The sequence below is a fragment of the Periplaneta americana genome, chromosome 2, assembly GCF_040183065.1.
Source record: "Periplaneta americana isolate PAMFEO1 chromosome 2, P.americana_PAMFEO1_priV1, whole genome shotgun sequence".
NCBI lineage: Eukaryota > Metazoa > Arthropoda > Insecta > Blattodea > Blattidae > Periplaneta > Periplaneta americana.
In genome coordinates, this window is record NC_091118.1 from 64,140,258 (window position 1) to 64,157,309 (window position 17,052).

Genomic DNA, 17,052 nt, shown 5'->3' on the forward strand with positions numbered 1-17,052 from the left:
CCTCCTTTGCTGTGGAGACCTTCGGTCCTTGAAGTCATGATATCTCAAATCGGCCAAATTTTGATCTCCATTACTGATGATTGCCGTTGCAATACTTATTTGCGTTAACACTTAAGTATTGCTATTCAACGCGGAAATGTAATGAGCATTTTAAATATTCTTCCCGAATCCAGCCCTTTGGAAGAACTCTTTCTTCTGTAAAATTTATGAAGTATGTGTAAATATTTGTATTTAGTATTATGAATTTAATATTAGCACATCTTGTAACATTGTATTAAATCAGTCTATTTTCTACTGTCAGTCTGTTAAACATTATGTTACATATTAAATTCCAAGCTTGATTAATTTAGCTAAAGGATACAGGTGGGAAGACAATCACGGGTAATGGGATAACATTAGAAAGAATTTATTAAAGAAATATTAGTCAGATTGATGTAACCTGATTCATGGAAGTGAATGGGACTGGAAATATACGTACAGTACGTGATTTATATAGTTTTCATCAAAGTCACATATTTATTTATATTATTACATGTGTAAATACAAATACTGTTATCTAAAAAAATCGTTAATAATTATTTACAACCCTTTAGTACACACAACTCGCAGCTCTTTTGAATTGACGTCACACCTCAATCAGACTCGGATTCAAACCCATAACACACAACTTTAGCCAACACATGAATTAACCTCGTCTTTATTGTAATGCAATGTCGGATACGTGCAGCACAATTAAAAGTCACCAAACAGTTATGAAAAGGATGATCTGTTGCCCATTTCTGTTAAATAAGATAGAACTAACTTCAAGCTTTTGAAGTTTTTTCTTGTAAATATTAAAATCCATTCTCTCGATTTTCCAAAAATAAACAAAAGATAAACAAATGTACAGAGGAAGCAAAAATGAAAGTTTGGTAATTGCATCTCAGAGGCTTAGAGAAAGACGAAAGAGAGGGAGAGAAAATAGGGGAAGGGCAGGAGACAAAATGAAGGTGAAGGAGCTGTAGTAAAGAGTCACGGCCACATATAAACAAAGAAGATTTTTCGGAAAAACTGTCATTCTATTAAAATATGAATTCTGTTTCTTCTTTGCAGGGAAAACACAACCAAGAATAATTTCCTTCACTCTACAGCATTAAATGTTGAAAAGAGAAAATATGGCCATTACACAAAATACAACTTGCAGACTACCAGAAAAAGACGTGTTAATGCAAATCGTTGGTAAGAGTCGTGACATCAACATGGTGACGACTCTGGAATATTACAGTCTGTCGCATATCTTAATCAGTCAAGGCTAAAAATTCGTTTCTGACTTCACGATGTCTTTTAAATGTGATATATTACTGAGAGCTAATGCACAAACGAAAATTACAATTAATATCGCAATAAAATATATTAATGTTACCGTTCTAGATAATGATGTCGCATATATTATATACCAAATATTATTACAAGAATTCAAGGATTGTAGTTAAATGATTGGAGAAGAGTGACTCACTTGTTATTGAATATGTGTATGCTTTAAATTGCATTTCAGTAGTTACTAATATTAAAAAAAAACATTCAGACTCAACTGTAATTAAAAATTTAAATAACGCTACGCTGCTGTATTAGAATGGACGGAATAAATAGAACAGAAACGTAATGTGTATTATAATTAAGTCCCAGGTTGAATAAGATACTTGTGTACAGCATTACGTAATCTTCTCGAATATTTACTTTCTCCATTATCGAAAAATAACAGAAATAAAACCACATTTTACTCAAATAAAAAGTTAATTAATATTGAATATTATTCTTTCCTCGTATCTCCTGGTAATACATATATTACTATATAAAAATAAATCTATACTACTACTCGTCAGTAAGTTGCCACTGTTTCCTGGCCCTTGGTTGTTAAAGAGTTTATACAGATACAATGCGACTTTTGCCATGACTATTACAGAAATGTTTCGTCTTTAACATAAGCATATAATGTTTCCATTTAAATACACTGACGTGCAAAAACATCTGTTATTTCATATCATGTTTAAATTAATCATAACGGAGAAGGTAACTTATTCAATGAAGAATTGAGATTTTTTTCTAAAATAACTTACGTAAAAAATTATTGTAATGTAAAAGCATATATTACAACTCTTTTATAAAGATTTTGATTGTAAGAAAAATCACATTATGAAAATTAGGCAAAAGAAACATCCATTTCAAGAAGAAAGACTGCGTCATCGATCTCTGTACAAGACTTTCATTTTAAACGGAATGTAACACTCCCTGCTAATGGCAAAAGTGTCAACTACAGTTGTGTGTTTTGACAGTTCTAATAAATATTAAATATTCAACACAGTCATTTGTACAATACTTACATAAAAATAAAAAGAAACAAATAACAAAAAACTTGTGTTATTAATCAGATCATAGCTGCTCTTCTGTTTGACATCTATTTCAATTGTATATGGTCGATAATGAAATCGTTCTGTGATGAGAGACAATTAGGAAACCGTTTTTTTACACAAGACATAAAAATATTTTCAACTGCGAAATAAATATTAAATCACATTCTCATATCACAATGCCCAATATCAAGCATTTTTACTAAAATAATGTAGCTTTAATAAGTTTTGGGTAGGCCTAAACACTATCAAATTCATTTTTTTAATTAACCACAAAGCAAACATTTCATTATTATTATTATTATTATTTTTTTTTTTTTTTGGCGTGAAATGTCTATATTCAATCTACAAGAGAAAAATTGTAACATTTTGACATGAAAAAGTTTACTATGACGTCACTTGTATCATAAAAACAGAATGTACAATGAACTTCGTGCCTTGTGGTTTTTCACACAATCAATCTCTCAATCTCACTCCATTTTCTATTTAATGTGCCTCGCTTGTCTTGCTCCATTATCCAATTTTGGGTATGATGTACTCATCCTGCCTTTGGTAGTATTTATTCCATCCTTAAAGCCATCGTCACTTAACCTAAAAATTACATACTAAGAATAAAGACGTTTCACGCAATCCAGAGATTTCATTAAGTTCCCTGTATTTTTTTTAATGAAATGCAGGTGTTATGTATGAAATATAGAATATAACGGTAGGTCTAAACATTTTACATTTTTTCTATGATTCAAACAAGATGTTTAGTCAACTGTCCGAAGACAGGTTTGAACCTCATAAGTGATCCCACGAAGGCACCACTCCTGAGGTAATTATGCCAGAAGACAATGGGGTAGGGACAAACTGAAGATGTAGGCTTATAAATACCTCTTGTGAAAGCTGTAAAATAATAATGATTCATATTTTGTAAGTCGATTTTTAGGGTGAAATTAATTATATTATAATTACTTCTTATGGTCCCATTCCAAAGTCTTTCATTTTATTAGATGAAAATCTATTTATAATACGAAGATTATATTACTCCCTTTTCATTAAATGTGCAGGCCTATCACAGACACAAAAGTCAAGCTCTGAAGGTTAAATATAATTAAAACATCGTAATGCAGCTTCAAAATGTATAATATATAGTAACTACACGGAATATTAGATATTGAAGTTACTCTCCACAAGTTTATTAAATACATCTCTCATTAACTTACGTAAATTTCTTCAGTCTCCTACAGAATCTTCAACACTGCCTGGCAAATGAAGAAGGCCATGAACATTACTTCGAAATCTTGTCCATTCAGCAAAGTATAACACGATTTAACTGCCTTATTTGAAATTAATTTAAACATATCTTCTTTTTGTAAAACCTTTTCACATATCGAGTGCGGGGGAAAAAAATTACTACTGGTACTGCAGACTCTTTAAGAATAAAATTGTAAAGACACTACAAAGGTAGAATATGTATGAAACAAACGACTGTAGTATAGTTTCATTTACTTAACTTACTAGGTGAGGAAGGGGAGGTTTCCATAATTCTGAGATCAGCAAGTGAAAGCACTAAGGAATAAAATTATATCAATAAATTTCAAATAAGGAGCAATAAGGACTTTTATTTTAAAGAAAATCGATTTTAGGATTACGATATAAAAATGAAGATGTTATGAAGTCGGGCAATAATTTATGTAAAAAAAGTTTAATATACATAAAAATCTTTAGAATTTAGACATTAGTAAATAAAAATAAAATTGCCATACAATTTCATGTATTTCAACTGCAGAAAAATAAAGTGAAGTATATTTAGTGCATTAATATAATTTGTTTTATTTTTCTTCACTAGAAATAAAAGTATAAAAAAGACACAACTTATAGGCCTCTCACATTTCGTTCTCAAGGCACAACCATCCTGAAACGTTTTCATGAATTTCAGGAGCATCTTTAAGGCATCTCTGTCTTAGCATAATCCACAGTCGCTATCATGAACTAAACGTACACTGACGACTTCATTATCGACCTGCTTGCAACTTACGAATTAGTGTAATTTGAATCAGAGGTGTGCAAACTTCAAACGTTATAAATTACTTTTTACTGATACTATTAGTAATGCTTCCAAAACAGTAATTTAAACTTCGTAGAACTTTGTCTGCATAAAATATTACTCATTTCGTTTGTTACTTAAAATTACACCCATTAAAAATATCTTTTCTCATTAATTTGCACACCCCTTAATTATACTTCTGGATATTGACATAATGTAGGCTGTTCACAAGACAGTACAAGTGGTATGTTACAATTTATATATCTCTACTGTAATTTACAAGAGTGTAATGTAAATTAGTTAATGTTTTGTTCTATGGCATTGTAGCAAACCCTTGCACCTACTATTTCCCCACTATGTATTGAGTTTTAACAAAGTATATTCAAATAATGGAGTCAGAAAGTTCCTGGAAATTTGTTGTCAAAGTATACATCCATATGAATATCCAGTCCAGTCGATATCCTTGGACTCTATTTAAGGAAAAAATTCAGAAATTTTAGACCAATCAGAAAATAGCAAATTAAAACAAAAAGTTACATTGGTTTTTACTCAGAGATGGATGGAGACGTGAGAAACCAGAATAGCTGGCAGACAGAAATCATCACGAATATGATAAAAAAAAAAGAAGGGAAATTGAAAGTTTACACAAACTTTTGCGTGTATAGGCATGTATGTATATTATTTACTTCGTGTTCGTGGTATAATACATACAAATCTCGAACACAAACGTAGAAGAATAATATGAATTAAGTTTTACAAAGTAAATACTTGAGAAATTATCAGCCGTGACATAGTAATCTAAGGCATCCTGCCTAGGACTCACATTACGGAATGTGCGCTGGTTCGAGTCCTCATGGGGAAGAAATTTTCTCATGAAATTTTGGTCAGTGTTTGGGACCAGTGCCCACCCAGCATCGTGATTCACTTGGAGAGCTATGATAGGTAGTGAAATCCGGTTACAAAAGTCAGCTATAACAGCTGGGGGGGATCATCATGCTAACCTCGATACCTCCATTCTGGTCGGATGATCGTCCACCTCTGCTTCAACATGTGGACGTGAGGCCAGCAGCCGGCTGATTGGTGATGGTCCTTAATGGGTTGTTGTGCTTCTGATTATTATAGTGACTATGGCACAAAAAACTTTAAAACCACAATGGATCATCTCTGATTGAAAACATGCAATATAAAACTATCCTATTTTGTATGAATTTGTGTTTCACACTACTAAGATTTATTTAAAATCATCCGTCCTCAAGTGAGGTTGCCCACTAGAATCCGGAATTAATGAACATAAAAAGATAAAGAGAAATGAAACGAGTAAAATAATTATTCAATTTGTACATTAAAACAAAAATTTGTGTGTTAACATATAAATGATAGTGTAGAATTTAAAGAGATACCTTCAGAATTTCCATCACTATCTTCTGAACCTCATAAAACTGAATTTTAAAAGATTTAAGGGTATGTAAATTTTGGTAAACAATCCCTCGCTCCAAATAGTAAACCTGTAACATCCCAGTTGTAAAGTAAAATGCCATATTTTTCACTGAGGTATGGAAGACAAGATACATATTTAGCTCGCTTGTCATCATTTATCTGCAGTGCCTGATTCGTGTCTCGTTCAAAGTAAATCGTAGGGTCTAAGACCATCGCTTTCTGGGTTCTTCTATTGATGGCAATTATATCACCCTTGTATGAGAATCATCTTCAGACACACAATGAATCTCCTCATGTACTTCCATCCTCTGTTTCTTAGCAGGTTGGCAATTGCTGTACGGGCACGATGGTGTCTGTTGTTACGCAGTAGCTCTCCCTTCTTACAGAACCCCAGTACGTGGTCAAGTGTTTCAGTCTCGCTGCAGCCGGGATGACGACAATGGGTAGTATTGAAGGTTCTGCCAGGGACAGATCTCACTGCAGTGACGTACAGGACATCTTGATGGCACTGATGTATTCCGAGGACAAAAGACACTTTTTAGAGGAGATCCAGGAGTTGGCTTTGGGGCATTCTTCAAATGTACAAACACTTTTGCCTTTATGTGGGAGCTGGCACCATGACTGGAATGATTGTTTTGTGAGAACTTTTCTGAGATGTATTCCTTTAGTTTGAGGAGTGACGCTGTGTGGAGCAATCTTCAAGCGCATGAGAGATGTTTTCTTCTCTTCTTCTAGATTTCTCATGTGATGTAAATGTGCATCAATCACCCTTGCCAGTCGCCTACAGATGTTATAGTGTTGAATACTGGCTTCCCATTTAGCTCTCAGAATTCCAAGATCTCTTATGTTCTTTGATGCATACAGCATGGCATTCGGAGTGTCATCTGGGAGTGGCAATATTTCCTTCATTACACTTCTGATAATTTTATCAATATTTTTCAAAAAATTTTCAGAAAGTTGGCTGAGTGGAGCGCACTGCAAAGGATAAACAAGACCTAGCCATATATATTCGTTAATTATTTCCATTTTTTTGGTCTGGTTTTAACAATGTGCATAGCTACTTGTACTAAAGCAGCATAATGACAGAAGATCAATAAATTTAGCATTAATCTCCTATATATGTATCTATTTATATATGTGATAATTTTTTATTGTAAATAATTTCGCTAAATAAATTTCTCCAAGTTTAGTAATTTTGGTTCATCACAAATTTCCATGAACTTTTCAAATCTATCATTTATGCATTTACTCCAATAATATCTGTTCCAGTAATCATCGAAGTAACACACAATTATTTCTGTTCTATGCCTGTTACAGTATTTAAAAATCTAAGATGATGTTATTCCAAAGTAGAGAAGATAATTGCTACAACTATGTCAACTTGCACTACCTCTGAATTCTTTAGATTTACGTGTATATCAACCTTATGATCAAATTAATATTTGATAATTAATTTCCATTTAGTTTAAAGAAGATAAACACAAATTCAATCTAATATTGGATTGCACTGTAAAAGTTGGACGGCGTGACAAGCCCATACACACTTCGACCACTTAAATGGGCCCAATGTCATACCCTCTTAGTAGCTTTCCAGTAACTTGTATATCATTTAAACCATCTAAGATGCTGTAAAAATTTGAGAATGCTATAGAGCAGAGCTGATGATGATCATGTCACGCCAAAAATTCCCCAACACAAATCCTCTGACGTTTGCGAAAAACAGACAGTAACAAAAAAGTTCTGCTGTTTCGTCTGCTAACTCACACACATGGCAGTCAAAATTATCAGCTAATCCTTCACTGTAAGTGATTCTTTAAGGTGCAATGAATTGCAGGTTTTTTTTTTGTTTTGCCAGTTTGTAATGCATGAATTTTTTTGTATGCAGCATTTTTTGTAAAAAAAAAAATAGAATTCATATTAGCTTAAAGGGAGTTATAACTAAAAATTAAAGGAATTAGAGTAAACAATTTTAATTGTAATTTTTTTTAAAAGTAATGCGCATTGCATTTAGATTTTCATTCACCATTTTCTCAGTTCTTTATTTTTCAGCATTTTGCTATGTATGAAATGCACCTTGTAACACAGTTCTTATCCGAATCAGTCAAACATTTTGAGAATGTTAAGTACAAAGATTAAAATTTGCTCTGGAGGTTTTATATTTATTGAGTTTTATAACATGATAGATTTAATTGCAATAAAATATATATTAAAAGAATAATGCCAGTGATAGAAATGGAAGTTTACAAATTTGTGAATAGTAAAATATACATATGATACTAAAACCCTGAGCAATTTTTACTTACACACATGTGAAATGTATTTGTGCAAAATTTCAGGTCAATCAGATCAAAACTACTATGCAAGAAACTTTTTATACTTATTAGTAATTAGAATGTAATAAATGCCAATAATTTGAGAGCTAATAAACCAATAAACCCACATAGTCCAAATTTAGTACAGCATGTGCTGGTAAATGAGTAAGTATGTGGTAAAAATTTTGTAATGATAACTTTACAATTATGCAAGTTTAAATAATTAAGTTTTAATTCCCCTTAATCTCTGTTTTCCAACATGATTTTGTCAGAAAAAATAAACACAAGAACGACCTACACCCCTTCACTTCTTGCATCACATTTCGTCATAAGAACCTTTCTTTCACCTTTTTCACGAATCTCAAGAAACCACACTTTATCAAACCATTTCTACCAAGCAAAATTCATGTCTTCTGTCCAGATAAATAATGTTTATTGTAATATCTCTTTATTCATTAAGAAATCGCCCTTAAAAATGTTTAATATTGTGGTTTATTAAATTTGTTGTTAATTTCTTACTTGTTAGTGTATTACTTACGAAACACATTAAAAACAGACCTTTTTTTATTGCAATTCTATGTGGGGTTTTTGATAACACACAAAGTATGTACAGATTATACGACAGAAACTAACTGTACCTTCAGAATATTAGAATTAAACCTGATATAACGAACTTAAAAGGTTTTATATATTCAGAAAAATATTTCAATGCGATAATATGTACATTCTAATGTGATTTTTCTGAAAACAAATGCAGGTAAATAAAACTTGTATCTTGTATCCTCAATGAGACTGATATACACGTAAATTTGATTACCTGCATAAAGAATGACGTATTTATTTTTTACTTGTTTTATTTCACCATACTAAAATAAATTTAAAATAAAACAATTTTGCTGAAAGACGCAAAATCTTTGCTTTCCTTGTAACTCTTAAAAATAAAATAAAATCTCACGATTGTTATGCTGTGTTCGAAACCCATTTCACAATATATTCAACAAGGAGAAATAATTATGATGTTGCCTGATTAAAAAAGTAGGTAAGAAAGTTATATGAAACGTTATGGCCTGAGAATGACTATAGGCCTCATCACTAGTTACCTCAATTAAAAACATATCTTCAGATCTTTATAATAAAAACAAAATGAACAAACAAATGTCATAAAAACAAACACACAAAAAATAATAACAGTGATGTAAAAATTAAGCCAAGTAATCTCAAAGTGGACTGGAATGTATGTGATGTTGGCTCCAACATTTCATTCTCTTTGTTCTGCGATTCCTCCACTGAGGGAGGGGTTCCGAGGCCAGTGCCACATCTATAATTACCCACAAATCGCGACATCTCACTATCCAACCCCCAAGCTTTCTCATCCCTGATTTCATAGTCTCGGGGCTCGCACATAGAGCATGCACCCCTTTTGTCGAGGGTTCGTTCAGTCTTCTCTGTAGGCTGGAATGGTTTTGGCCTGAGGAAAGGCTTGGCTCGTGATGGTCCCTGTGTTTGTTCCACTCCTCGCTTCCTCTCCTGCAGCAACCACGTGAGATCACTCTGCGAACTGCTAACATGTTCTCCAGACAGTCGCTGCAAGCTGGCGAGGCTTCAGACCCCGTCGCTGGTGTCTGGAGATATGTCATAGCGGCTGCGAAGTTTCCAAAGACGGATTGTGTGGTCACTGCAAGAAAAATCCATCTCTCCGTTAGCACAGCCTGCACTGAGAAGCTGATTCTCAATCCCACTATGAGAAATTTCAATCTACAAGAAAAACTTCGCATTATATTCAATGCTTTCTGGATTTTATATTTTCTCATAAGAAGTAATGTGTTGATTCAAACGCATGTAAGTACAATTTTGATAGCGGAAATCATAATGGTAGTGAAGAAGTCTAATGAAGTATAGTAACAGCAGCAGCAGTAGTTATAATAATAATAATAATGATGATATGAAGAAAATGATGATGACAGCAGCGACAAATGTATAGCTTAACTATACATATACAAGGAGAACAAGGGCAATACAAGGAGAGCAAGGAGAACAAGGAGAATGTAAAGAAAACAAGGGGTATGCAAGGAGAACAAGGGGAATACAAGGAGAACAAGGGAAACACAAGGAGAACAAGAGGAATACAAGGAGAACAAGGGAAATACAAGGAGAACATGGAAAAATACAAGAACAAGGGAAATATAACGAGAAAAGGAGGAATACAAAGAGAACAAGGAGAATACAAGAAAGGCAGGGGAATAAAAAGAGGACAAGGGCAATAAAATGAGAATGAGGGGAATAAAAGAAAGACAAGGGGAATAAAAAGAAGCTGAGGGGAATAAACGGAGAATGAGGGGAATAAAAGGAGGATAGGGGGAATATAAGGATAGGGGAATACAAGGAGAATATGAGGAAGACGAGGACAAGGGGAAGACAGGGAGAACGAGGGGACCACACAGAGAATAGGAGAAAGGCAAGAAGCATAAGGGAAATATGAAAGAACAAAAGGAGATTGCATTTTATGTGATGATGAATTCTCAAATTACTCCCCATAGCTAGCGAGGTGAAAGTGCGAAAATATGGAGAAGATGATATATAGTTAAGAAAAGAAAGGGTGAGGAGAGAACAAGAAAAGATTAGACAGAGGAGGAAAGAATTGAAACTAATGAATGGATAATGATGTAAGTATAAGAAAGAAGACACATGGTGCAAAGAAGAATAGGTGGGAAGAAGTAAAACAGGGGAAAGAGAAAAAAAGAGAATGAAGAAGGTAAATGCAAGGAATGAAAGAAACGAAGAAAAAGACGAGATAATGTAAAAAGGACAAAAAGAAAGGGGATGGATGGGAGGAAGAATTAGATTCTAAGGTGTAGAGCAGTGGTTCCCAAACTGGGGGTCGTGTAAAGAGTTGAGGAGGTTGCGAGATGATTTACAATATATATATATATATATATATATATATACTAAAGAAAAAAAAATATTTTTATTAATGCAACAAATGTGCCTGTTTTTCAAAAAGTAGCTCTCAAATCAGAACTCTGTATTCCATACACATGGTGATATCACTTTCAAGTTCAATGAGGTTTCCCACCTTTGTTTTGACGGTAATCATAGGCTAAAAGTTTATTTTGCATAAATACCGGTATGAGATTATTTACTTATGTATATGTAAATGTTATAAAAAATCTAAGAGCTTCTTTTGCAAGCTCGGAGTATTCATGCATTCTTTTGAACCAAACTGGCCTACACTTTGGGAAAAAGCCTCATTTCAACATTCCATCAGTAAGTGTGTACATATTTAAATTAATTTCTTCTTGTTTTTCCTGTCAGTTGCATGCAATTGTATAAAAATGGATTTAATATCCATCAATGACTGTAGTATTGTTTTGAGTGTCTTCCGGTAAATACTGAAAAATCTGTTGTTTAGATTTGTGCAAATTTAATTGCATATTCGCAAAAACAAACTCAGTGTTTGTCGTGTCATACGTAGATAAATTTTCCACGAGTAAGATAATCCACTGATATGCATCACATTCCTTTTTTACAAGTGATGACCAGAAATGATGGGTTCAGAACCATAGTGGGCCAAGCACCATTTACTAAAACTGTAGAAAACAAGGGTTAAAATGAACTTATTACCATAATTCAATGGAAACATATAGCAAGTAATATAAAATATACACATTAAAACTAAATGATATGTCAATCTTCATTAAACTGTGGTATTCACTTAACTTTAACCCTTGCTTTCTCCATTTTTAATAAATGGCGCTTGGCCCACTATGGCTCTGAACCCTTCAAATCAAGTTTCTTTATCAATCCTTTGATTTTATCTCTGGCTGTTATTATATTAACATCTTGGCCTTTCAAACTAATGTTCGAAGTGTTTAAGTGTTTGAAAATATTAGCAAAACAGGCTACTAGAAATGATGTTCATGTAATATTTTGTGTTTCTGTTTCACTATATTCTTCTATTTTGGCCCTTCTTTGGATTATATCCAATAATTTTGAGTAAAATAATCGTTGTTTTCAATTTTACGGGGATGTATATTTTTCAAATGGTGTTAAGTACCTTACCAGTTCGGTACTTGGGGTCGCATACAGACATCTCGCCCAAAAGTGGGTCGTGCCTTCAAAAAGTTTGGGAACTACTGGTGCAGAGGAAGTTGAATGTGATTATGATGCTTTATAATGAAGGGAACGGTTCACAGATGTTTTGTAATAACTATGAGTATATACAATTCTTTGTTTTTCTTCCAATAATAGGTTACCTACGTCTTTGACGGTCTTATTAATAAATTTTCTTTAACATAACCTATTTTATATTTCAATTTGTTTAATCATATTTTTATAAAAGGCAAGGGTCCAAGAGACCTGGTACTTTTAATAAAAACATCTTTAAAAAATCCAATAATAGGTACATTTCTTTTACAGATATAAAATGAAATTAATTTAGTTGTAAGGGATTGACAATCATTCTTTTTTTTCCAGTATAATAGTTTTCTGTTACACAATAATATATTATAAAACACTTATTTTCTATGTAATATAAATGTGACAATGTGTTTGTAACAAATTACTCCATTTTCAAGAGAATGTGAATTTGTACAACACGTTCTGTAAAAGGTTCAGATAACTACAATAAAATTGTCCTGTTGGAAGACGAATATGCACGAACATAAAGGAAATAAAGTCAAGAAACACATTGTAATTAAAAGAGAAACACATAAACGATCAGAATATCAAAGGATGCATGTGGTGCAACACGAAAGAACACAACCAAATGCGCCCTTGGTAAGTCCAACTCAGTACCACAATGAACATCGAGGTTAACACTACAACATGGAGGACACTTCAACAACATGAACAACACAATAGCCAGCAAAAGCAATTAATTGGTCCCTGCATTTTAGCTAGTACATCAGTTTCATGTGAACACAGCTAACGTTCATCAAATAGTAAAGTTTTATGGGTAACGCAGTTTGAAGTGAATGATACTGCAATTTTACACAGAATGCGATAAATTTGAAATACTACCGTGGTGCTACCAGTGTTTTCTGATGACCCTATAATTTAAAAAAAGTATATTTATTTAGATTCTCTCCAAGTACAATCTCTAAAATATGTCAGTTAATGAATACCAGAATATATAACAGTACTAAAAATTAGAACTCAATAGTACTAGATCAGTGAATTCCCCATTGAAGTCTTACTACTTTTGAATCTTTAATTTTCAGCTGAATGTTCAGTCCTTGAAGCAATTGATATTGATGTCGATGACAGTGACAATTAATTTCTTCATAATCTACTACTTATATTGTACTCTAATGAACTTGTAGACACTTTCCAGAGCTGAAGATGTAAGCTAACTAAACTTCATATGTTCATGCACTAAGAAGTCCTAAAGTATGTATGCATTTTTTTTTTTACATTTAAAATTGCTAAACTATGCACTATAAAATAAATTATGTATAATAAAGATTACATGTTTTTCTGTAAGAACTCACGTAAAACTGGACTCTTATTAAGTCTCTCATGAATTTTTACAAGCAAAAAATCATTTTACAAGCATAAAAGATTACGCTGAAAACTTATTCAGTTTATAGGTCGACTTTAAACTGGTTATTGTGATGATGTACAACTAACGCGTATGTACAGAAATTCTATTAAAGCTCCAGCTATAAGCCAAAGAAAGAAACAAAATACTGCTGTTTATTACTGATGGGATTATTTTTTGACATCGTGATACTGGTATTGTTGAAAACACAGCGAAGTAATAATTGAAATAAAACTACATGTCAACATATATTAACAGATTATTCAAACAACTACTGTTGGTAGGAGCTTCTGTGTGAGAAGTAACTACTTTTAAAGCCAATTATTGGTAAGTCTTAGTGTACAATAATACGGTACGCCTTATAACTAACATATTAAAATATCTGTTTACATACAATGAATAATCAAATAATACATATTTAGTTTACCCAGTTTTTGTGTGTTTGTATGTATGGCGCCTTATTCTAGCACTCTAAGCTCTGCCTGAATCTATTATCTTCATTGCACATTATGAAAACGGTGTACACCTATAAACAGGTTTTTCTTAGTACGGTACGGTGCAACTTGGAAAAAGACATGGGCATATAACAGCCCAATTAGTGGTGATTCAGCACACATCAGCTTTCAGTAATAAAATTTAGTGATTTCTACATTGAATTACAGATGTAATTTATTGACTTAACTTACAAGTGCTGGAAATATTTATTATCCTCTCCAATACAGATTTCACATCTTTTGAAAAGATTTCTAGACACATGCTGGATTTTGTTTCTATCGATAGAACTGAACCCTAGACACATGGTTCGTTTCATTCAATTCATCAATGACTGTTGCCTTATAAGGCTTTTTTACTTGGTTGTTTAACGGCACTCTATCAACTACTAGATTATTTAGCATCGATGGGATTGATGATAGCGAGATGAGGCCGAGAATTCGCTACAGATTGCCTGACATTTGCCTTATGGTTGGGGAAAACCTCGGAAAAAACCCAACTGGGTAATCAGCTCAAGCGGGAATCGAACCTATGCCCGAGCGCAACTCCAGATCGGCAACTGAGTTAGCCAGTGGCTACATAAGGCTTTAATTTTAACAATTTAATGGGAGACTGTTTAGCCTTCAACCTATGTCATCAAGTTTTTCTTCAGTTATAACGCGATTTACGTGTTTTTTTTAAATTAAAAAATGAACCTGTTTCTCTCACTTGTTCACTAAATTCTGAATTTATGAATCAGATAGTCGTTGGATGTCAGACTATTCCCATAGAAATATAACACGACACTTTTTGTACGATTTCTTTGTGATAAAAAACACTGTTCTAATGTGTACTGCACTGCCACGAAATAAATTGAACTGCATTGAACAGAAGGCTGTTCTAACCATGACGTCCCTTCGGTTTGTGTTATCTGTCCATATTACGCAACATACAACCTATCCATGTTGGATCCAGGGGGAATGTACACACTATTTTCCCGGCAATTACGTTCTATCTATGACAGTAAAATGCAGACAGCACTTACCTGCTGCATGTTTCGTATAACGAAGCTTTCTAATGGTTTGATATATTATGGTATTGCCAAATTGCGGTATTGTGACTTTTACAGAAATCGATAATTATTTTATGAAACAATGATGTAGTTAAATATACAAAATAAAAAAAAAATTGCATAATATAAAATACCTAAAAATAAGAAAAATACGCAACATGAACTTGTCTTCAATAGAATCTGTTGACTACGATCAACATACGTACAGAAATGCTTTGCAAACATACTCATTCAATAAAAATATGCAACTGTACGAACATCCCCAGTCTAATAACGATTTTTTTTTTCAATCACGGACTCTGGTTCCCTTCCAAAATGAAGGAGTGCCATAACTTACATTTCCAGCACAATGAAGAAACCTGTTCCTGAATAACAATACTGCAGACAATATTTAAAAGATGTTCAAGACATAACTGACCTTTGCTTGTTAGTACCGGTATCTCCAGTTATCTATTAGATATGGTCAAGGACAATAAATTTCGCCTTTTAGGTGCCCCCAGCTAAGTGGAATTCAAGTCTGCCAGGCTATCAGATCATACAAGAATTATATATATAAAAAAAATAAAAGAACATAAAGTACACAGAGTACCAAAACGGGAAAAGAAATGTACAAAAACGATAGAACGAAAAAATTATTTCGGCACTAACTCAGTTCTCTACAAAGTTCTTTTTTATTTGTTCTCCACATACAGCAGGGACCAGTACAACAAAGCTCTTGCCAAGACAAAGGACTGCACAACATCAAGAAAACACTGAAAAACACGAAATACTGCCAATCATACTTACTCCAAGATTCTTACATGATCTGAAGTTACATGTAATACTAACACATTTTGCGTGATTCGACAGTGAGCTATCCTGCCTAAACATATGAGCCATTGAGAGCAGAAGTGGTGTAATGAGGGTTAAAGTAAACATTCTGTAAAATACAGTGCAAAGTAGCAATTGCTACTTTGCGCTGTATTTTACAGAATTTTTACTTTAAACCTCATTACCCAATTTTGATTACACCCTTCTGCTCTGAACGGCTCATATTATTTATATTTACCAGTTCTTCTACCAACCAAAGGAAAGAATTTGTTAATACCGTAAAATAAAGAAAAGAAACATTTTGGGCAAAATCGTTGTACCTGCTGCATGATTAATTTATATTCGTGTATGTGTGTGTGTAAGAAAAACACATTTTCCCGACACCAAACACTGCATTGGAATTGCAAGAATAACAATACAAAAATAAAACCGCAACAACAAATTGTGGTAATCGACATGAATATTTTACTCTTGTTTCTTATTAACATTATTTGCTTTCTTACATTCTTTATTGATACTATGTGAGACGAAACAGATGAAACTGAACCAGATTGTGTGCTACGTGAAGATTAATTTTTGGTTCCACAGAATATATCTGTTATGGTAACAATGGTTGTTAGAGGAGAAAAATTCGCTCCAGTGCCGGGGATCGAACCTGGGTCCTTGGTTTTACGTACCAAGTGCTCTAACCACTGAGCTACGCCTAAGTTCAATCCACAGCACTGGATCGAATCCCTCTCCTCTAGTGTTTTTCCCTGTGTGGCCTGACTCCAAGTTCGACATATATGTTGACATTTATTAAGTCAACTGTCATTATACAAGGAGTGCACTCAATTGAGTGACTTGGTGGCCGGGATTGCACAGTATTATGCACTGTTGAGCGAATAATCTACGTAAAGATTACTTTTTTATCCTACAGAATAAGAAGGGTTCAGAACCATAGTGGGCCAAGCGCCATTTACTAAAACCAAAGAAAACAAGGGTTAAAATGA

The 17,052-nt window shown here is 33.3% G+C and overlaps 1 protein-coding gene across 3 annotated transcripts in view; it reads right to left on the reverse strand.

Moving 5' to 3' along the window:
- Positions 1–487: 487 nt before the first annotated feature.
- The window catches only part of Klp31E (kinesin-like protein 31E), a 517,900-nt gene continuing 501,335 nt past the window's right edge, over positions 488–17,052 (reverse strand). For all 3 annotated transcript variants that reach the window (XM_069817888.1, XM_069817889.1, XM_069817887.1), the window contains one exon: positions 488–9,843. Coding sequence is in view for 1 of the 3 variants with exons in the window: in XM_069817889.1 (XP_069673990.1) it covers positions 9,771–9,843 (73 nt within the window). In the remaining 2 variants the exon portion in view is untranslated. The remainder of the gene's footprint in view (positions 9,844–17,052) is intronic.